Source organism: Periplaneta americana, unplaced genomic scaffold (assembly GCF_040183065.1).
Source record: "Periplaneta americana isolate PAMFEO1 unplaced genomic scaffold, P.americana_PAMFEO1_priV1 scaffold_19, whole genome shotgun sequence".
In the NCBI taxonomy this organism is placed as follows: Eukaryota; Metazoa; Arthropoda; class Insecta; order Blattodea; family Blattidae; genus Periplaneta; species Periplaneta americana.
Window position 1 is genome coordinate 502,252 of NW_027185500.1, and position 22,880 is coordinate 525,131.

The 22,880-nt window shown below is 35.7% G+C and overlaps 1 protein-coding gene across 2 annotated transcripts in view; it reads left to right on the forward strand.

Annotated features, from left to right (window-relative positions):
* Positions 1 to 365: 365 nt before the first annotated feature.
* LOC138693725 (uncharacterized) overlaps positions 366 to 22,880 on the forward strand; it is a 45,123-nt gene continuing 22,608 nt past the window's right edge. Inside the window, exons 1-3 of one of the 2 annotated variants that reach the window (XM_069817550.1) lie at positions 368 to 730; positions 2,964 to 3,143; positions 16,824 to 18,411. In XM_069817550.1, the coding sequence (XP_069673651.1) occupies positions 484 to 730; positions 2,964 to 3,143; positions 16,824 to 16,849 (453 nt within the window). In that variant the 5' untranslated portion in view covers positions 368 to 483 and the 3' untranslated portion in view covers positions 16,850 to 18,411. Of the gene's footprint in view, positions 731 to 2,963; positions 3,144 to 16,823; positions 18,412 to 22,880 lie in introns of those variants that run through there. The other variant, XM_069817549.1, reaches the window with a different exon arrangement.

Below are 22,880 nucleotides of genomic sequence, written 5' to 3' on the forward strand. Positions count from 1 at the left end.
TGGTAATATTGAATTTCTTTAATCTCTTCTTGACACAAAGTCGGACATTATCTAGTGAGATTACTGTCGATAAAAATCAAGTAACCTAACAATAATGTAATACATAACTGCTTCATAAAATGTACGTTATATCAATTTCTTTAGAAAAATTAAAAATACGTTTTAAATATAAAATATGAAAACGACAATATTTAAATTTCCTTGCGGTCGGTTGACTACATTTTAAAATAAGAAGACCAGCTTTCTTGGTGTCATGCTCGATAAGTATCTTAGTTATCTTTTCACATTGATAACCTTTGTAATGTTTTAGACTCAATAAGGGGGGCAAAGACTAATTGGGATTTCCCAGTCTCTGATTGGGTTAAAAACCCTGATGGAACTGATATTTAACCCTAGTGGTAAATTTCGGTGAAGTCCGGAGGGCCTAATTAGTCAAATCCACTCTCCTCACCTCCACGCTGGGGCCCCCTGGGATCTTTCAAGATGCGAAAGAGAGAGTGGTGTGCGGAAAGCAATGGGAAGCTACCGCATTTATATATCCCAAGAAGATATGTTGAAAATGCCATGATGAGTCTTTCCCTGGTAAAAAACGCCGGACGTAAACTATCCCCCCAATCAGATGTCCGGGTGGGGGATACTGGGGAAGGACATGTCATGACACAAGACACAGAAGAGAAGAAAAGAAGATCAACGACTGCAACGAGGGATGAGAAGACACCAGTTCTACCGGGTGAGTTGGAAAACATGAAGGAAGCAATGAGAAGAAACAGAGTGGATGTGATGGGAATGTCAGAAGTGAGGTGGGAAAAAGTGATGAGTTGATGAGTGATGAATAGGGCTCGGAAGTTGATGAAATATCATATTTTTTCTTATACTTCAGAGACAATGCAGGATACAATATAAACTCTTTACACTTCAATAGAGACCAATATAGCCTACTTTTATTTTGCATTTATTTGCACTATTTGGTATTTTATTGTTTTTAGGAAATGTTCTACTTTCTGTTGCATTATTGCCCTATTGTTTAGAAAGGACCTTTTTTACGGTGTAATCATAGTCTACATTCCAGAACCTACTGCAGATAGCGTCATGCAGGAATTTGCCTTATGGTTGCAACAACCTTAACTTCTGATCACGTGTGTGATGTGATTGTCCCCCATTCAATGCAACAGAACAAATACTGCAGCCGCAGTGCTCGCAGTTAGCATATTGTATTGCACAAGTAAAGACAGAGAAAGTGCTGCTTCTATAGCAGTTTCTCAAGGCTTGCTGGCTGATCCTCAAATTAAGGAATGTCAATGTTGAGGTTTTCTCTGCAGTTTTCCCTTAACCCATATAGAGCAAATGTGTCTTTATCACGCTTGTTTTTGCACTTAATTATTTTATTCAGATGCTAGATAATAATAGCATTTGATAAAGAGTCGTAAATTAACGCATGAGAAAAGATTACTAGCACACGGGTTCAAAAAAGTGAAAAATTACTTCATTATTATTGATTTACTGCATTTGTTAAAAGATTTCAGTATTATATTAGCGTATAAAATGGACAGTTTCTAATAACATTGCAGGAGGAAGATGACTGTTTGTACAACAAAGATGCACTTATAATACATCACATAAGTATTTTGGCATTATATTTAATGTGTTTGAAATTTGTTCCAATAAACATAATACTTCGAATACTTCCTACAATAAAGCATTATACTTAAGTAAACATACAAACGTGGCCAACATGCTGTCGTGTTAACACTAAACATCATTACACCGTAATAATTATTATAATTTACGTACTTCAGAAGAATGCTCTCCAATTGAGACCACATTTCTAATTTCATGTGTGCACTTACCAACTCTGTGATGCAATGAATATCATTTTGATTATTTACACACAATTGCACTGATAAATTGTCATATATTTTAATACATCAATATATTTGTGACACACCCTCAAAATTAACCAACAAAAAGTACAGAAACACTGGATTGAGATTAATGATCCACCTGCTATCTTTTTTAAAGTATCTATGTTACATAGGTCATCAAACGAATTAATTTTGTCCATTTGCAAGCACTTAATTTGTTGCTGCTCAAATCTCTGAATGCACTTGTTAGCAGGGTCCATTCTTGTTGAGGAATAAGATTATCTATTTGTTCCCGTAAACCTGGAAATAGTTATAAGAGATCTGCTTTAGGACTATTCTTGCACATTTCCTTCTCTGTCTCTAGAAACATGTACTAGATACAAATCGTTTACTTCAAAGTGTTTAATACACACAACTGAATGCTTTGTTGGCGTGAAAATATTTCATAGTATACGAGTAGCTTCCAGCCACATAACTTATCTTTTCAGTTGGAAATTTGAGAACTGTAATGTAACACACTCACTTAAAGCACTCTAGTAATTTTTGGTACACACAGAAACATAACATTTAGGAGCCATCTGTAAATAAAAGAATATGGATGATTTAATTTCATTTTTTAATAAAAGTCTAAACTTCTTCATTTCAGTTCTCTGAATTTATTTTTCTTAGAGGTTATGCCATTACTACTTGCTTCATCTTTTGATTCCTTTTCAGATTTTACTTTTATGATTCACTTATAGTTAATAGTTTAATTTGGTGATGTACATGTTGTCATGCTACTCTCCGTCCAAGTGGTTATGTCACACAGTCGTCAAAACAGGGGAAATGATATGACAATTACTTACTTAATGGGGCCCTTTTCTTTAAATTATTTTAAACAGTTGTATAATATTATGTAAACTTCCAATTCCGTACAGCAAATATTTGCAGAGAAGAACTTAACAGCTCAGCCACTAGCCCTTACAGAGAGGACAGGAGAAACGAGTGGGACGAACTGGGATGAGACATAACCTTTCAGCTGGACAGTACCTATTTATTCTCTTCATAGTTAGCAATCAGTGTATTACGAAGATTTCAGTTCAGAATTACACTGCCTTTTAGCTCGACATGATACAACTGGCAAGCTGATGATGCTAGACACTGCCACCCAGACCTCGAGCAGCGACCACTTCGAGGAATCCAGCAGACGGTACGCCGAGTGGGAGGAGGAAGTCAGGCTGGAGGAGCTGCAGCATCTGCAGAGAGTGGCGATTCGTCTTTTCGACTTCTCTATGTACTCAGGTACAGTAACTGTTTACATCCTGAAGTAGATGCTCTTTCAGCTATGCACAAGCAGAATCCCAGAGCAGTGCAATCAACTAGTCGGCCACTATTGTTATTCCATTTCAACATGCTTGGGATGGGAACATTTAAAGTAAAACTCAATTTAGGCCATGGCCCTTAAAATTAAAAATATTTGATTCTGATTTAGGCTACATTCATTCCCTTTACAAATGTGTACGGCAAATAGCAAGCGCTGTAATAAAAATGGCTGATTTGTCGGCATTTCCAGCGCAAAGGATTGCGGTACTCTGGATATCCACATACTCTGTGAACAAGTTCAGGAGACTTGGATTCTTACTGGTAGGGAATAGGGCATTTATCCAGTGGATTCACTTGTTCAATTTGCCTTAGTTCATAGAACCTGTTCTTAAATGTTTGTAGTTAAAACAAATTAGGTTCTTGACATAAAAGGAAGAATATTAATTTAACATTTTAACACGAAATTATCTAGTTTTTTAATTTGACATTAAATATAATCGTGTCATATTATTAAATTATTGTTCCTTATCCAAGTGTGCAGGCAGTCAAAACAGAAATACAAAATCGACGGCCCAGCTTGAAAGGGAAACAACTCAAAATTTAAAGTTTAAAGAAAGCTGCATTTTGAAGCTTTATGTTGCTGTGAAGAATCAGAGGATCGTTTAACTTAATCCAAATTCAATTAATCATGTTTTATGTATGGTTGAAGCTTTAAACTTCATTTTTCTCACAACTTTAAATTTTGAGTTGTTTCTCTTTAGAACTGGCCTGTCGATATTACTAAGCTTGCAGGCTTGAGACTGATCTGCAATTACTTTGGCAGCCGTCTACCAATATCCCTTTCTCTTTGAGTGCTAATATCGCATACACAATTATGAACCATAATTCATTATTCAAAAACATAATTTAAATAAATAAATATATTTTCAGCTACAAAATACATTATTAAGCACATTAATAAGATAGGGTAAAGGTTGGTAAAATCGTGATATGAGTAATATCGTAATAGTTGGTATGAGAATTTATTACAATTTTACTTATCGAGACAAAAATCTGTTTTTTTTTGACAATGTATTAAGGACAAGTTCATGGACAAGTTGCTGCATCAAATCGGTCCTTCTCTCGCTCTGTAAAAGCATGATAAGCTATCAAACACAGTAGCACGATATTACTCCTATCACAATATTAACAAGATTTACCCTACTTCGTTTTCCTCTCTCCTACAATTTGTTATTCCATTTGAATGAAATATATTATTTCCTTCTTTTAAAGTATTGACAATTCATAGGGAATGGAATATTTCTCGAATTTTGGAAAAAAATATTTCTCAACATCTAATTACAGTAAATATACATTATTCAATTCATTTATGCCTGATTTGAATTCGTGAAACATCGCGAAATCCGTATCAAGTCGGGAATGCGATTTTTTAAGCAATTAGCGAATTATGTGCGCGAATTTTCAATTTTTAATTTTTTTTACTACAATCGATAATCGATAGCTGTCGCACAGATAAGGTCGATATTTATGGTCGCTAGTATTGCACATTCGATACTGAATCTGTTTTAGTCAACGGTCAACGAGCTAGAAGGTTTTAATTCAAATACCTGGTCTAAACACACTCCTGACATCATATCTGATATATGTAGCGATGTGCGAGAATCGTATTGTGAGCATTGTGAGCCTGCTGAATGCCATATTATTTTGGACGTGTTGAGTGTGTTTGTTTTATTTGTTTATAGTGTCACACATAGGCGAAATAACATTATTGTGTTCCCGTGCAAGTGAGGCTACAAGAATGCTTAATAATAAAATAGCTCCAATAGAGCTTTCCAGTATATAAGGCATAGGTTTTATTGCACAGACAAAAGTACAGTCATGTGTAAATTTTGTAATTGTGAGGTCTCGTGGGAAAGAAGAGATACTGTTGAGAAAGATTTGAAGTTGGTAAAACATGCATCGGCAATTAATTTTCGCAAGGAAGACAAACAATCTCTTGTGCTGACTTCTATTGCCACTTGTTTTTGCAGTGTGCAAAACAAAAAGAAAAATTGCGAATATCTGGGAAAAAGTGTTGGAAAGACTTTATAAAAACGAACATACCAATTTCCAAGCTCGAAAACGAACAATGTGAAAATACTGAAAAATTTAATTGAAAGCACCGATTTTCCCATTTGAAAATCCCACATTTTGCACTTTGAACTCAACAAAAAATTCCAGTCTCTAACGATTCAGAATGCTTTATGGTTGCTGGGTCGTTAGTAGTCAATAACATTTAAGCTGTGCTCATGTTTGAATCTAAATCCACACAGCAATCAAGTCTTCAAAAGGCTTGTTTTTTAAGATCTGATGCATGCGAGGTGAGAGACCACACTATACGAGCAATAGTGAGTGGTTTGTAAAGCTAAGAGGTGCGCGGTCAGAAGTGCGTTCCACCATGATTGTCTCAAATTCGGCAATCCTGAGTATGAGGCTTTTACATGAGGTGGGTCCTTCATCTTTCCATGCAAGAAATGTTTATCATCAGAAAGATTGTCAAGGGGTGACAGTACAAAAGTTCATGTCAGTTCACATCATGTTTCAACCAAGCTATCACTGGTGAGAGAACAACAGGATGGAGTCTGCAATAGATCGCCTACCAAGAAAATTTTATCTTCTGAGAGAACACTAAGTCTGCCAGAGATACGTACATGATACCGAATCTCTTACAGTCCAACTAGAAACAGTAAGATTAAACATGCAAAATACATTTGATACTCTCAGTCAAGTACTTAGTTATGTCAATATTCTAGAATCTGACATAAGAGATCTAAAAGAGAACTCTTCACTTAAAAATTACATGTGTTTGCTAGTAGCTAACAGAAATTCCTCCAGTGTCTTGACATGGTAGTGTGATCCAAAAAACCGAACTTTCAAAAATTCAAATTCCCACAAGGCTAATATTATGCATTAATGTGTAAAGCAAGCACAAAAAATTTCATTAAAATATTACCATTTACAAGTTGCTCCAGAGGTGAGAAGTTTATAATGTGTAACATAGTGAAAGAAAAAAGTCAGAGCAGCTTTTGAAGGAGTAGAAAACTCTTATCAGTGTTTGGATAAAAGTTATAGAAGAAACTGTTTCTATTCATCTTCGTCAATGTCTCATTGTACTTTTGGAACAGGTTGATAGTGCGTTCTGTCGTGTCATTTACTACTTTCGTCTAAGAGGAGCAATCACGAAGTTCCATGAAAACCACTCTGTAGGAAGTCTGTGCAGGAAAGATTGAGATTTGTCTCTTCCTATTTCAGTCTTCAAATAAATAACTGGTTCTCAATGTTATAGGATTCTCCAATTTCAGGTTTTCCAATTTAGCCATGTTCTGTAGTCATTGAGGAGTATCAGGTTTCTGTGGAGGCTGCAAGTTTGTTACTATATTTTCCTTTTTTGCTGGTTAAACGAATTGAGTCCGCAACAGACCACATTATTTAAAGCCTGTTTAGTAAATGATGATGGTGATGATGATGATGATGATTGTGATGATTTTTCTTTTTCTCTGTGGTCACTTGGTCATCAAAAAGCAACTAGATGCTCAGAGAGAAACCAAAGATGTTGGCAAAATGCCATAATAGCCTATAATTGTGCTTTCTTATCTACAGTTTGGTTGGGATATTTCTTATGGACAGTAAGAAGCTTGATATCATTATATGGACTTTGAATACCAACAAATACTCTCTAACATTAATACTAGAAAGCTTTCCTGTTTAGCATTGCAAGCGGCGGCGAAAAGTAACAGTGCTGCCATCTAGCGGCTTGAAACGTTCGCACACTCCGTGCGTCGTGCTGGATTACGTGAGGAAAAGAGGAGAGGTGTGCATTTGATTTCAATAAGAAGCTGCAAAGCAATAAATAGTATACTTTAGAGTCACTTTGTTCATAACATTTTTAATTAATAACAAATTACAAAGTTATTAGAATAGAAATGAATTGATAAATTCTCATATTTTCAAATTTGATGAAATTTAGTTGTGCATGACTTTAGCAGCTTTCATACATCGCTTGTTTTCTTTTTTAGCTGTTTGGTTGTCCATTTTATTTTTGATGTAACAATTTATTAACACATTGAAATATTTGTCAATGAAGACATTGGCACAGTCACTGCAAATGGACATGTTAACAGGGAGCACTACCATTTTAACTAGTTCTTTTTTTACACCAATTCTAGTTTTATAAATAACATGATCAGTTTCTTTGAAAACATCAGAACACAATTGGCTGAGCATTAGAGAAACATCATTAGGAAAAAATTTTTGAATCTTTACAGTATTTTTTATTTGCGATGTGCGTTGTTACGTCATTGTTGGGGTTTTCTTTACAAGATAAATTTCTTCGACAAATTTCGTGATTTATTCTGCTACACACCCAACCTGCAACATAAGCTCTTGCATTTTCTTGCAACACGGTTTCTTCATTTGTATGCTGTACATTTTTGTCATCAACAGTTACATCCAAATCGGAGACATCTGTAATGCCTGGACTGCAAAAATTCAATTTAGCTGCCTCGATATCTCCTTTCTTGAGTAAGAAAGAACAAACGTCAGCTTCACAGTTGCTTGTTTCAGGAGGACTTAGGAATTGATTCATCATGATTGCCCGAATTGTAGCTCTAAACTTCGAGCAGTCTGGAGTTACGTTGTTTCCACCTTTAGATCGAATAATAGAAAAGAGATTTTCTATGCAGTCTTGTGTTAATCTTCTTGTTATTAAAAATTTAAATCCATAATTATAATGCAATTCTTTCCATAGCAGTTTTAAAGATTGTAAATTTTCTAGCCAGCCATTTATACATTTTGGGTTCATTTTCCTGTTGTTTATTACCTGGATATTTCTAAATGTTTTTTTCTATTTCATTAAAAAAATTCCAGTGTGTGGAATTTTCACTTAGTGGCCTATTTAAGGCTTTACTAGTTTGGAAACTAGAAGAGTTAAAACAATCAAAAGCTTTATCCATGAACAGGATGAAGTCTGCAGTAGGTTGAGCCTCCTCTGGTAACTGTTTGAATTTTATGAGTGTTGCCATAGCTTTTCCTACAGAATGACTTAATAACTGTGTAGCAAGGCACACTCGCATCAGTGTGAATGGCGGTAGATTCAAGTGATTAAGTTTTACTTTAGGACAAAGTCGGGGATTCATATCTTTATCTATAAAATAAAGTTTTTCTAGGTATTCCCACTTAATTAATTTATCAAATAGCTTAAAATTATAATGTTTTAAATTATTCCTTACGCTCTTAATCAAATGTGGTGTATCATGAAACAAATAAATTTTTTTCACCATCGTGTTCAAAATAAGGCTGTACTTCATTACATCCAAGCAGTCTTCTCAATTTAGTGTTGTTTGATCCTTGGTCTGAAACAATCGCTTTAGGGATAAATCCCGTATCTTTTATTTCATTTCAAGCAGATGTGATTTTAAAATCTCTGCAGGCATGGCATCTTTCGATAGAAAATAACCAATGGTTTGCTTAAAATTTTTACACATTCCTCGAATCATAAAAACCATTGCTTGGTTTGCAAGTGGTACCTCTGAATCTTTTACGTTAGATGGAGATTGTTGGTTAGGGCTGTGTATACCCAATTCAATGAATCCCTCAAAAATGTCCACTTTAGCATTGTACGTTATATTTTCCTTCAAATACATTTCATCTACAGCAAGTGTTACTACCTTTTCATTTAGTGGCAGCATTCCAGACTTTACTTTTAATAATTGTAAAATGGTGGGATTTATACCGGGGCCTTTACCAAATCCATGAAGCCAATTTCGGAGAGATCTGACTGTTAGCAAACACAATTTTCTCCTTAAAAATCTGTAGCCCTGAGGTGAGCAATAATGGAGTGCCAATGCAAAACTTTTATCGTAACTGGAATACCGCCTTCCCAATTTTTTCTTTCTTTTTAAGCGCACTTGCGACATAATGATTTCATCATTAGAAACAATTTTGATTAAATCAGTATTTGAACTGGTTGTCTTCAGAGCTCTCACTTCCACCCGAAGGGATGAAATAATTTTTTTGTGTTTAGATACCAACTTTTGAGCTGCAATCAATTTCTTAGAAAGTGTCTTTATCAGAAGATTTTGAGCCATCTTTGACCTTTTAGGATTTCTTGCATCTTAAAAAATAAACAGGGACTTAATTTAGTGAAATATTAATAACGTCTTGAAAGTCTAGGGCTAGGTAAATAATATTTTGCGAATAACTAACTGAATCAGTTTTTATGAGAAAACATGAGTTCACACACTTTCTTCACAAAATCAATAATTCGTATTTTTATGTTACGTATACAATATGCGTCTATTTAGTTTGAAAAAGTCATGACTTTCTATATTTTATATGGAGAAACTATAAAGAAATTGTGTTTGGTATGATGGAAGTAAAGTAGTTTTATGCAGTTTAATAACTGATTCACTTAGCACAGAGAACATGTTATTGCTAATGTACTATCTGATTATGAGGTACCTGGTAGAGGACTATCGTCATTTCTGTCTGGAATCGGAGAACCTGTCACCTCCTCGATGGAAGGTCTAATGCGTTTCTTTGGGGACCTTCGTGGTTCTTTCATTGTACTTTGACCCATATTTTCGGAAGAAGGAGTTGTTAAATTCACTGAAGGAATAGCTGTTCTCTTCAGACTGTTATTAAAAAAAATATATGAAAAATTAACAGGTCTATGACTCATTTGAAACTTCGGTACTTTTCCAATTACACCTTATTTTTACTTACTCCTGACTTTTCAAATTAGAGTTATTGAAGTCCGATAATCTAAAGTGATCTGAACATATTCTGTGATTTTTGTACAGATACTCTGTTCCTCTAGTTTTAAACGTTTCGTCTAGGTCCTGTCTTTTACATTTATTTACCCATATGGCACATCTATAAGACGAAAACAAATAACAGTAATAATAATAATAATAATAATAATAATATGATGATGATGATGATGGTGAGGACACGAGACCTGTCATGTGAATCGTGCGAGTGGGGAAAGAATGAGCTAACAGAAAGAGAGTTTGTTTCATGATTAAAATTATACGAATCTACTGACACGAAAGTTCATCTCAGACTAATTATCTTCCTTCTCCATACCTATTGGTGAGAGCCGCAACACATGATAAGGTCACAGAACAAGTTATCTTCTGACTCTACTGTAATAATCATCATCATCCTGTGGCAGAAAAGTAATAGACTACTTGTATTTACATGACCACTCACTCACCTACTCACTTCGGAAATCTGAAGAACGATCTAGCATCTTTTTGCCAAGCGTAGTTTTTACAGAAGAACACAGAACAAACAATTCCACTTTTCTCTGACATTTTGTGGAACAGCCATGAGAATAATCCTTACGACTTACACCACGTGTTGAAGTACAAAACTCTTGTTAGATGCAGTTTACCGCTCTACGTGCCACGTTATCCTCACTGTCAACATTCCCTGCCACTAGATAGCACTGATGAGTCATTCGCCTCTCTTATCGTGAACTTTCCAGTATTAATGTTAGAGAGTATTTGATACCAATAGATGCTTTGTTCCACTCTCTAATGTTATCTAGTGTCTCAGTAATGGCTCCAGCTACAAATACTGCTGCACAATCTGGAAGACTGACTCTATTCAAGGCACTGACTACTTTAGGTGACTGGAATATGGTTTTAGGGACACTAGGTGGTGAGGAGGAACATCTGAAGCGGGTAATAATGTTGAAAATCAAGATAATGGTTCAGACAGTCGATATGCATTCTCGCTATCAGATGCACTAGGTGATTAATAGACATCGGATTTTTAGGCACTAAAAATTGCAGTTTTAGGCGCCTAAAATAAGCTCAAAATTTGTAAAATTAGGCTCTATATTAATGAAAATAGGCATTTTAGGCACATCAAGGTATCATACTTTTTCTTTCACTGAAATTTTTAGTTATACACTAAAATACGCACAAAAAAGTATGTTTAAACATTAAAAAAGAATACTATATTATATTTATAAACAGAGCTGTACAAATTTAATATATTGAAACTAATGAAATAATGATTATGGATATCAAGATTACTCATTTTAAGTTATTGAAATTCAGTTCCATGCTCAGACTTTATTATAATTATCTGCACAGAATTTTTTCTAAATTCCCCACAGTTAACCTTTGCCTTTTGTCACTGAGAATCATTTTGAAAGCAGAAAAACTTCTTTCAACCGAAACTGATGTGAGAGGCGCAAATTTTTAATTAGGTACAATAGAAACATCAATACTTACTGGAACATTTACACTTTCCCCCGATATCACTCTTGATACTTCTTCCAACAATGAAAATCCTACATTCTTATTTAATACGTTGTCCCACTTATTTTTAACTTTTTTTCCCAGTTTCGCCCAAAACAGAATGTATGTTCACTTGAGCTTCCTTTACTATTGCTATTTGGCTACAAAGAGATTGTTTTCCACGTTCTAATTGTTCAATGCTTGCAGGTATGAAAGAAAAGTTTGATGTTATGTAGGCAATATCGTTTTTCACTCGTGAGTCATTCAGACAATCTTTCACTGCTTTCACACACGCTGCACTATCAGTTTCAGGTAATTTATCAATAACTGTGACCACTTCTTTAAAATACTTAGAATAATACACCACTGACTGAATCCAGGTTCCCTATCGTGTAACAACCGGCTGAGGTGGGAGTGGGATATCTGGAAAGTTTTCTCTGAATATTGAAATCCTGGATGGGGCTTTACAAAAACATTTTTTTTTTTTGTGTTAGAAATAAACGAATTGACAAGAGGAAATTCATTCCGGATTGTTTCAGAAACCCTGTGAAGGCCATGTGCTAGACAGGTTACATGCGTGAGGTTAGGATAAAATGTTTTAAGAAGTGGAGCTGCAGCAACCATGTATGAGGCAGCATCAGTACAAAACAACAGAACTTTAGAATCGTCTATATTACCTGAGTATAAAGACTGTAGGCCTTTATTTACAAAATAAGCAATGGCTTGGCTATTCACTTTCGAAAGTTCCTTAACACATACGAGGTGTGGAATCGAAGGTCCATCAGGACTAAGTTTTCCTACTACCATATTTGCTATATACCTATTCATAGGATCTGAGGTTTCATCCACAGAGACCCATATGTAAGAATCACCTATATCCTCCCGAATGGAAGCTAAAGTTTCATTGTATATTCTGTCTAAGTAATTTTTTCTTAGGGTCGACTCAGATGGGATATTTTGTTTGCAGTATTTTTGTAAAAACTGTCTTAAAACCGGATTTTCAATTGCATTCCAGGGAATGTTAGCAGCAACAAACGCTCTGGTTAAATCAGCATAGAAATTGCTGCTGAGATTGGATGAAGTAGGCTGTGTTAGTAAAGTTTGTTGCATTTGATTTTTCTGCTGAGCTTTAGCCTTATGAGCCGCTCCTTGCACATGCTGCTTTAGGTGACACTTCTTTTCTTGCGAAATCTAAAAATGTAAAGTAAACTGAATTAAAATAAAATCCTAATTGTTGCATTGCCGTATTTCTATCACAAAGTTAGTGGGTTCGAACAATCAAAATTTTAATGACCTACAAATACTTTAACTATCGGAATTTAAAAGGTTAAAGTGTAGTGGTCTTAAAAAGAATTATACCTCAGGATAGCTCAGTCAATGTATAAATATTATAGGCCTACTCATTAAAATTAATAGAATTTATATATTTCAACTATTGTTACATACCTGTTTGCTACAAATCTTACAGAATATTATTTTTCCATCATAAGTGAATTCTGAATATTCTGTTAGCCATTGCCGGATCAATGTAGATTTTGCACTTGTATTTTTCGGCATTATCGCGTTAAACTTCACAGGAAAACGTCCTACCGCTCAAAACTTCTCAACACAAATAAGTTGAGGGAAAGAGCAACTGTTAACGAGCATTCAAATGAACCGTTGTTATTGAGATTCAATTGGACAAAAATACAAAGTTCCACTTATTGTTGCATTTCCTGGTAGTGTTAACACTAGGAGGGCCATTCTTTTAAATATTTTGTAACGGTTTACCCTACTAATTCGCAGTTTTACGACTTTTCATAAATATTTCAAAAACACTCTTTCTCCAAAAATTGTGATTTTATGACACTCTGAAGGGCAGTACAGCTAATCGGTTTCAGACCGAAAACAGTCATTTTTATAGTATAGTATATCTCTGAATCGGTAGCAGCACATATTGTGATTGTTGCCTGCTTCAAAACTAAGATTGGTTCTTTGTCGGCATTTATGCCTCCAAACATGTTAAATTCGGTGAAATCTATTGCGAGTGTAGTGAGATTCAAAACATTTTGTTTCCTTTATCAGTGGTTTCATGGCCGGTGTGAAGCAAACTTTCCACTTTTTAAATGCCTTAAATTTCGCAGTGAATGCATGTATAAATTATAAAAAGTAAGAGTAAAATGCGAAACTTTACAGTGAGTTAGGCATTTTTAGGCGAATATTAACCAATTAGGCTCTAATAACCGTTTTAGGGCATTTTAGGGCACTATAAAACTCTTTGAATACCTTTCAATTTCCATGAAACACAAATATTAATAATTATTTTTACTTTTCTCCTAAAGAAACAAAATAGGCATTTGCCCTAGAATCCGATGTCTGGTGATTAACATGATGAAGAGGGTCGGTTGCTCTTCCTTTCATGGATATAAATTCACTTCTTCATGTCCACCGAGTTAGCGCTGTGATAATGCGTCTGCCTTCAGACTAGCCGGCTCAGGTTCGATTCTCGACAGGGTCAGAAATTTTCATGTAAGATTTCTACCTCGGGACTACGAGAGATGGTGGTGCACAACTTTTACTCACTAAATTGTGCACCAGTATGCTTGAATTAAATCCCAAATCTGTCCACGTGCATATGAAAAGAAGGCATATGTCACTGTTGATAGTGATTCATCCATAGGATGGGGACATTAAGCCTGGTGGTCCCCTGGGTGCTATTCAACAGGAGTAGGCTACGTGCCAGCACCGGGTTTCTCCCTTTCTTTCTTCCTCACCTTTGTCATCGTCCTCATCATTTCCTACACTACACTTACACATATACTCACTCTAATACACGACATAACTCTTAACAGATACACATTATGCATAACGTGGCCTGCCGAGTGGTGTGCAGCTTGAAAATGGGTCACAGTCCTGCCATCTATCCGCGGTATGCAGAATCACGCAAGTGAAGTGGGTAGGCATTAGACACACACAGACTTCACTTCTTCGTACCGAGCTCTCTTCATTCATTCTTGGTTTCTTTTGCAGCTGTTTGACATCACTACCTTCCATGCTACTTCAAAATACTTTTCTCTTTGCTTTTCAAGAAACATCTGGTCCTCCTCATTTCTAATCTCTTTCATTGCACGTGTCAAACTACTTGCCCAGATCTCTTTAATGTGTTTTGTTTCATTACATTACTTCCTTGCGGTCTGCTCTTTTTTTTAGATCCAGATATTTATCATAGTTTGGGAAGTTTCTTAACACACAAATCTATTCACAGAGTTGGAATCCTTGCATGCTCCCTTAGGTCAATTTGTAAGTATGTTGGAGGGGCTTGTCTTTGTCCAAGAGATGAACCTGTACACTTGGAGCATGTCTAATCCACGTGGTAATCTTGCTGTCGACAATTTAGAGATTGGCTTCCCAAGCAGCCAGTTCATTGGGGAAGATCTCAAACTATTAGACATATTCATTTACTCATACCCGATAAAATTGACATAAATTACACTAGCCTGCGAATTTCGACTTTGTGTTTGTTGCTAACTAAGTAATGTGATTTTATAATATAATGTTGATGTGCTGAATCCGAATTTTCAATCCGTTTGCTTCTATCACATCAGGTGTGTTTGCAAAATCACTTTAAATGTATTTTATAATTACGTGAATTTCATCACAAACTTTTTCATTTCACTTTTTTATTTCAAATTCAAAAGCAATATTTAAAACATACAACTTGCTGAAATTATGTGTATGGCTGTTCGTACATGTCACTAGAGTGTTTTTGCTTTGTTTTATCTTGTTTACTTCACTATTGGATGTATAAATTAGCACAATGTATCACACAAAAAATTACACCACTTGCTTCTTAGTTGAGAAAGTCCTCCTGTTCCTCTTTCTTTTATGTTTCTCTTCAGGTATTTCACGCTTTAACATCCAACAATAATCACCAAGCATACTGATGCTCCCGCGTCCCTGGTACCTTCTTTCGAACTCCTGCAGATCCTTGTGAAATCGTTCATCTTACTTTTAGCTGAAAAATTCTAGATTTCCGGCAAAATAATCTAGCTGAGAAAACAGAAAATTTTGATACTCATCTTACAACCAAATTCCTTGTATGCTTCAAGCATGTTAGCCACAATGTTTCGGTAATTAGGATCCTTGTTGCCAAGAAATTTTAAAACAACATCCATGCTGATTTCTCCTTTTCATCCATACTGTTTTTAAATGCTGCACCAGACATGTTTTCTTATGTCAAGACCATTAAATATGTATCTTCTTTCAATTTGCTTCAGATAGTAGTGGAAATTTGTCACATATGTACTTAAAACAGCCTCCTTCCTTATTTAAAGCTTTTACAAGCTGTTTCATTAAGCCAAGCTTGATGTGGAGAAATGGCAGCACAACTTTAGAAGAACTCACAAGGCTTTGGCGCACAACATTCTTACAACCGACTTCCAGATTTTGTCGAGGTGGCCAGTCTTTCATAGTCCAGTGATCAACTCGTACCCTACTATCCTATAGGCAAAGAAGCATGGAAATTTGGTAAAATCATATTGTTGACCCAGCAACTTAGTAAGAACTTTGAAATCATCACAAACTTGCCAGTTGTATTCCTATAGTCTAGTCGCAATGACAGGAGTTGCAAATTTGTGTATGATTTTTTGAGGATCACTGAATAGGCAATGGGCACTGAACCAAAAACGTTTCCGTTATGAAGGAGGAAATCCTTTAAACTTCGCTTGGAAGCATCAGTGAACAGTCTCCATTCACTTAGGTCATAGTTTGGAAGTCCAAGTTTTAGCATAAATTCTTTCACATTACTGCAATATACAAAATTATCATCTTTGGAGAAAAAGTATTTAAAACCTATTTTATGTTGTCAGTACCATTAGAATGACGTTTGTTTAAGATTTTCTGGTCGCACAGGGATTGGTATACGTTAGGCACAGGTAAAATGGCTGACCGAATAACTGAATACACGATTTGATTTTTATGTTTAGAATCGTACCCCTTCACATCACACGAACAGAAGTAGCAGTCATTACTATGGTTCGACTGCTCTCTCCAAACCATAGGCACTCCAAAAGATAGCAACGGTCTTCTCCAATTGATCAAATGACGAAGTTCTTCAGTGCATACTCTACATACTTTGTGTGGTACCCAAGCTTTACTTTGGTTTCCAAGTTTGATTCCAAAATAGGCATGGTATGACTTTTTCACAAAATGTGTAATATTACACCTCTGCTTAGGCGATGTGTATATCCTACATAAGTTATATAACAAAAGTGGTCTGGATTATTTAGACATCCTCGATGCAACATGGTAAATACTTTCTTACTGAACTAAAAACTTTCAACATTCTACTCCACAATAAAGCTTCAAACTGATTTCGTTTCGTTTCCAGATGAAATGCAGACTAATGAAATGTGAGAGAAACTAGACGAGTTGAGTTGAGTCTCTCACCAAGGAGTGGCTGACATTTCTATCTTTCACAAATAAAAATAATGACAAGGCTGCACGTTATTTCGCCCTAACTTCCTTATGTGCTTGCACCCCCTATCTGCTAAGAAACATCCAGTGTCCTTGGTTTTCAAAATAAACACCTTAAAAATATGTTGAATACATTTGGTTTTCATATCCTAACATACTAAACCTACATATGTTAAAGTATTACAGTTTAAATGATTATGCTATAAATTGTCGTAATATATTATAAGAAAATAAAAATAACAAAAAAATGGTACGTGGTAGGAACTTTTTGGCTTTGAATTTGATTTCAGCATGCTAAAAATACCCTAAAAACATTAAAACTTTGGAGGCAGGAATTTCATCGCTGACTAGTGTTATTAGAATGGAGCGACCTCTGATATCACTTCATTAACTTAAAATTTAACTACAAAACAGCAGTTTGACTGTCAAGAGACAAAAGTGAAGTATGTGGAGCTAAGATTAGAAAAACTTCAGTTTTTGCCATAGTATCATGGACAACCCCAGTCCATGCTTATCTTCTTCTTTCATATTGTTGGACAGGGAACTGTAAATGTGTAGAAAATAGTGTAAAAAAACTCTTTTGTAACTTGTTTTAGAATCACTCTACCTATTTTTGTCTCAGACTGCCAAAAATGAATTATGTGGGAAGACTTTTTTAATGTTTTATATCGATAGGGATGTAAGTTCGTAATTATGCGAGTCCAAGGAACAAATCTGTGATAAAAATTAATAATAAAATAGGAAAATAAAACAATTAGATACTTGGAGTATTGACAGTCTACTGAAGATATCACTCTCTTCTCCACCAAAGTGTGCAGGATGATTTCTTCTTCATCCTTAACTTCCTTTCCCAAAAGTGGCAAACAGGCAGAGAGATTCATTGGACACAACTGATCCACTAAATCCTCAGCGTGAGGAACCACAAGCCTCGCACCTCATTGCAAAGATGGCACACAGCACCGGCCTGCACCTCACATGCCAAGCCTGTAGTAGTGGTGGTAGAGGTTGCTATCAATGGGCCGGCTCGATTTCTCCATAGGTATTGACAATAGGTACACTCTGGTGGCTGTTTAGTATACTTGGGGTTTGCCAAAGTGTCGCCATATTAGTTGTGAGTTGCTTGACGCAGACACAAAGCAAAAGTGAAATAAGGTAAGATTTTCACGTTTTTCTTTTAATTTACTAGTGTAATGAAGGAAGCATTTCTGTCAAATATTAATCCTGTATAAATTTCTGCAGACACTGTCTGAAAGTACGATGAATTCTCGTTATTTAGTCATATTTCCATTAAAAATTTAGTTACCTTGGACGGATACAGAGTCATGTTAAACGATGCACTGCTAGTTGCCTTCAATGAGTCGGTCTGCATTGCTATGAATGGGCTAGTGGCCCAATGATGGAAACCATAACTACTGTTTCGAATTAGTTAACAAAGAGCCGTGCTAGCTGATTTAATACGTGTATAATGTAAACTAATGATTAGTTATACATGCATATATTATAAATATGTATGTTTTCTTTCCTAGATACCGTCAAAAATGAAATATGATTGGTGGCAGGAAGATGGTATGAGTCGTGCTTTAGCTGCAGTACGAAATGGTGACATGGGTGTCAATGAGGCTGCCAGAACATATAGTGAGCCTAGGGTAGCATTACAAAGACATTTAGTGGGCAAGAATTGTTTTGCTATTGAACATAAAAAAAAAGTATAGGTATCAAGCTGATCTTCCCACAGAAGTGGAAAATGAATTTATTGCTAATGTTCTCAAACTTGAGGAAATTAGGCCTATTGTGGTTTTACGCCAAGGGAATTGCGCTTGCTATCTTTTGATATAACCAAAAGGAACGAAATCCCTCGTATATTCAGTAAAGAAAAGAGAATCGTCGGAAAGAAATTGTATTATACATCCCGAACTTAACTTGCGTCAACCAGAGTCGACCTCTTTTGCTCGAGCTAAGGGGTTTAATAAAGAAAACATAAGTCATTTTTTTGATACCTTGCAGAAAATTGTTGACGAAAACCAGCTCAATTCAATGGGAGTATTCAAGGTTGATGAGACTGGTTTATAAACTGTGTAAAACAAACCTAGAAAGATGCTTGCCTTCAAGTTAAAAGAGCAGTAGGTTTGACAGCCAGTGGCAACAGAGGTTTCTCTACTAATCCAGTTTGCTGCACAAGTGTTGCGTGTCAGTATGTTCCACCACTGATCATCTACAAACGTGCGCGTTCTGCAAAAGGATTAGAAGATGGAGCTTCATTGGGAACAATTTTTGCTTATTATCCTGAAAGTGGATACATTAACAAATATGTATTTGTGAGGTGCTTAAGGCATTTCATCGGCACTGTCCGTTCTTCAAAGGAAGGAGAAGTCTTGCTTCTTCTTGATGGACATTCAACTCACACCAGAAATCTCATCAAGCTGGCACACACTACTCTTAGGCTGCAGCCATTGGACGTGTCGTTTGTTAAGCATTTGAGTAAGCAAACCTGAAGTTCTTACCCAATTTCATATACCACGACTGTTTGGTAAAACATGTGGACTGGTGGCAACAATAGGGACTGCAGTAAATGGATTTGCAAAAACTGGAGTTTGGCCAGTCAACAGGGCCATGTTCCAAGATTGCCATTTTGTGGCAACGATGCAGTTTGAAACAGATGATGTTCCCATTAATGAAGCTTCTACAATTGGACTTTTCAATGAGTAAATTCCAGAACCAAATTGGCCTAATACCGTGAATCTAGAAAAAGGAGCAATAGCATCTGGAAGTCAAGATAGTTTAGAATGTCTTCCAGCTGATGCAACAACGTTGGCACCAAAATTGCAAGTTTCCTTGGGTGAAATCTTCTCCTATACCAAACAAAATTTCTTTCGGAAGAAGTGCAAATAAAGCTCAGAGAATGATAGTGATCATGAGCAGTCCGTACAAGCAGAGGCTGGAAGAGGTAAAAAGCGAACAACTAAAAGGAGACGTCTTGAAAATTCTGCACCAGAGAAGTCAGCTCAAACCAAACTCTCGTTTTCTTCAAATAGTTCAACGAGGTGTAATTATAAGAAGAAGTCATGGTATTGTGGCCTCTGTTGCAATGGCATAAAAGGAGATATGATTCACTGTCTGTCATGCAACGAGTGGGTTCATGAGAATTGTGCTGCTGTTCCAAAGAAGCCAAAGTGTTCTATTGCGAAAACTGTGACTAAAGTTTGACAACGTTTTATAAAAGTTTCGTTTTTTTCTCATGTTAGCTGCTATAAAGAAAACTGAATTCATGGTTTCCATTGCACGTTCTTTTTTAAGTTTTTCAGTTTTTTATTTGGTCAGCCAAAGAGAGAAGAAGGATAGAGTTTAATTGGCTTAACAATAAGTAATGGTATTTATAGTCTAATACTTCAATTGTCTTGATATGTTTTGTTTTTAGGTATATAAATTGCTGTTTTGTTTGATTAGCCCTTAAACTTTCAACTTTCGTTATTTTTTAAATGTTTTAGTTCTGTTTAATCACGCTATAGAACAAATAGGGCCTAAAGTCTTTTCTTTTTATTTCTTTAAGATCGTAAATAATTTGAGATATAAATGCTGCAGGTCGAAGCCTGATTACCAACTGACAATGATGTATTTCATTTTCTTGTGTTAATGAAATGTCTGAAGATTTTTGTAAGTGCCCTAGTGGTCTTGCTTGTGTTCGAATACACATTCTGTGGTTCCACATGCCAACACACTACTCATATTAATGCCGAAGATATTGTGTATAGGCATTTATTTAGATGCGGGTTGTTATTTAACAATATTATTCTGCAGCCCATTCATGGAAACTACCTGGCCCAATGAAGGAAACAAGCTTCTTTCATTGGGCTGATGATGCTTACTTTTATTTTCCAAATATTTCATTAACATCGGATATTTATAACCTCTGTTTGTAGCATAGTGAAATACAGAAGATAATGTTTAAGTTTGCTTGAAAAAGGAAATAAATATTACTTTATCCGAGGATATTATATCAGATTTATTTTAAGTGGCCCATTGATAGCAACCTTACCCTATGTCTGAGAAAAGTAAAATTGGTTATGGAAAGACTCAATCCTGCCACTTTTTGCAACAACATATTGTATTTTCCCTGGACCAAATATACAATATGGCGTTGCTAGAAGTGGCAGTGATATGCTGAACATGTTAAATTACCTTGGTGTAACAGTGTGTGGTATAAGTGTGTATGCAGATGCATCTTGGGATAGTATAGTATTTCCTTATGTGGAGCACAACAAACAAGCACCACATTATCTTATTCCTGGCTGGTGCATCTTGGCATAATCCAAACAATACGTTGGTGTGAGCAGATATTGAAAGTTAGTTAGTTGGTGTTGTTCTGTGGATTTCTCACACTTTATCTGCCGTTATTGTGTTGGAGATACGAACGTTGGGAGAAAGTAAAAAAGATTTTGTGGATGCATAGAACAGCACTTGACCCATGCTGCCTCATTTCCAGGAAACATTTATTTATTTATTTATTTACTCTGGTGGAATTAAGGCCATCAGGCCTTCTCTTCCACATCACCAGAAATACAATACAACTACAAGAAAATTATACATCAATGCAATTAATCTACAGTAATGTTTCTGAGTAAAGAACACACAAACACATGTATTTCCTGCTTCTATTGTTTTTATTTAATTTGTGTATATAGTATAATGCTGTATATTTGTGCATATAATAGCATAGTAGGTAGGACAGTGTATGTGATATGATGTGAGGCAATCCTCTGCTGCAGAGCGCACAGATGAAGTGTCAGAAGTCTACTCCCCTTCTTTGCGACACGAGACAGCATTTTAAATTATGCACACATACAAGAGAATGTTGAATTGCACTTTTCCTTTATTTGTAGCTGTTTATTATTACGTCATTTAATATTTTTAAATTTGCGATTATTAGCAGAGAGAACCAGTTGTTAAAAAATTAGAATGACATCACAGGATATATCAATGGATTTGCACATACGATTACTGGAATTGCGATGTGTTAACCTTACGACCAGAGATTTCAACATTGACTATGAAGCCGAACAAGCATGTACATAAGCGAAAATTTTAATATTATAATTTCAAGTTATCATAATACATACTTATTGTTAGGAATTTTATACAATACAGGTCATTATGCAATGCAGAAAGAAAGAAGGGCTGACTATTATTTGGAAATAGGCCTATGTAGATACGACCTCAAGTGAAGTATTCATATCATGAAATAATGTTATTTAATTATTCTCTCTATTTACAATCCCCTAGTTACTTTCTTCTCACTATGTATGGGAGGTAACTCGGGCATGAAGTTCTACCTTGTTGACCCCAAAACGCCTTCATTGCATGTAAAGACGACACCTTCACACTTACAACTCTGCTCAAAAACATGACGGCTTTCCCTCACATTCTTCACTATGAGCAAGAAATAAACACTTAGCTCAGTTGCCAATTCTTGAAGTCATTGTCATATTTATTTCTACCATGCGCCTAAGAGCTGAGGAGAAAATGGGAGTTTATGAGGGTTTACCAATTCTAGGAAAAAAGGCCGTCATGTTTTGGAGCAAGGCATGCCCTCACCATTATTACAATCTAAAAAGCGCCCACATTCCAGTACAGTGTCCTGAAATTTTCGCATGGTTTACATTGTGTGAATACTGGGTGAAGAACTTTTAATTGCACAACTGAACAACACTGCACAACACAGCATGTCTTAGTAGTCTACTGTTGTGTAACGTTTATTGTTCTAATTGCAACTAACAAACAATAAAATTACAAAAATTGGATAAGCAATAAAAAAATCGAGCGAGTCGGGTCAAATGGTAGTCTTTGAGCCTCGTATTTGGAAGGTCCTGGGTTCAAACCCCTTGGTCAGCCAATCTGATTGAGATTTTTTATGGTTTCACTCAATCACAAAGGCACATGCTGGATTGGAAATTTACATACCAAGATTCATGATCTC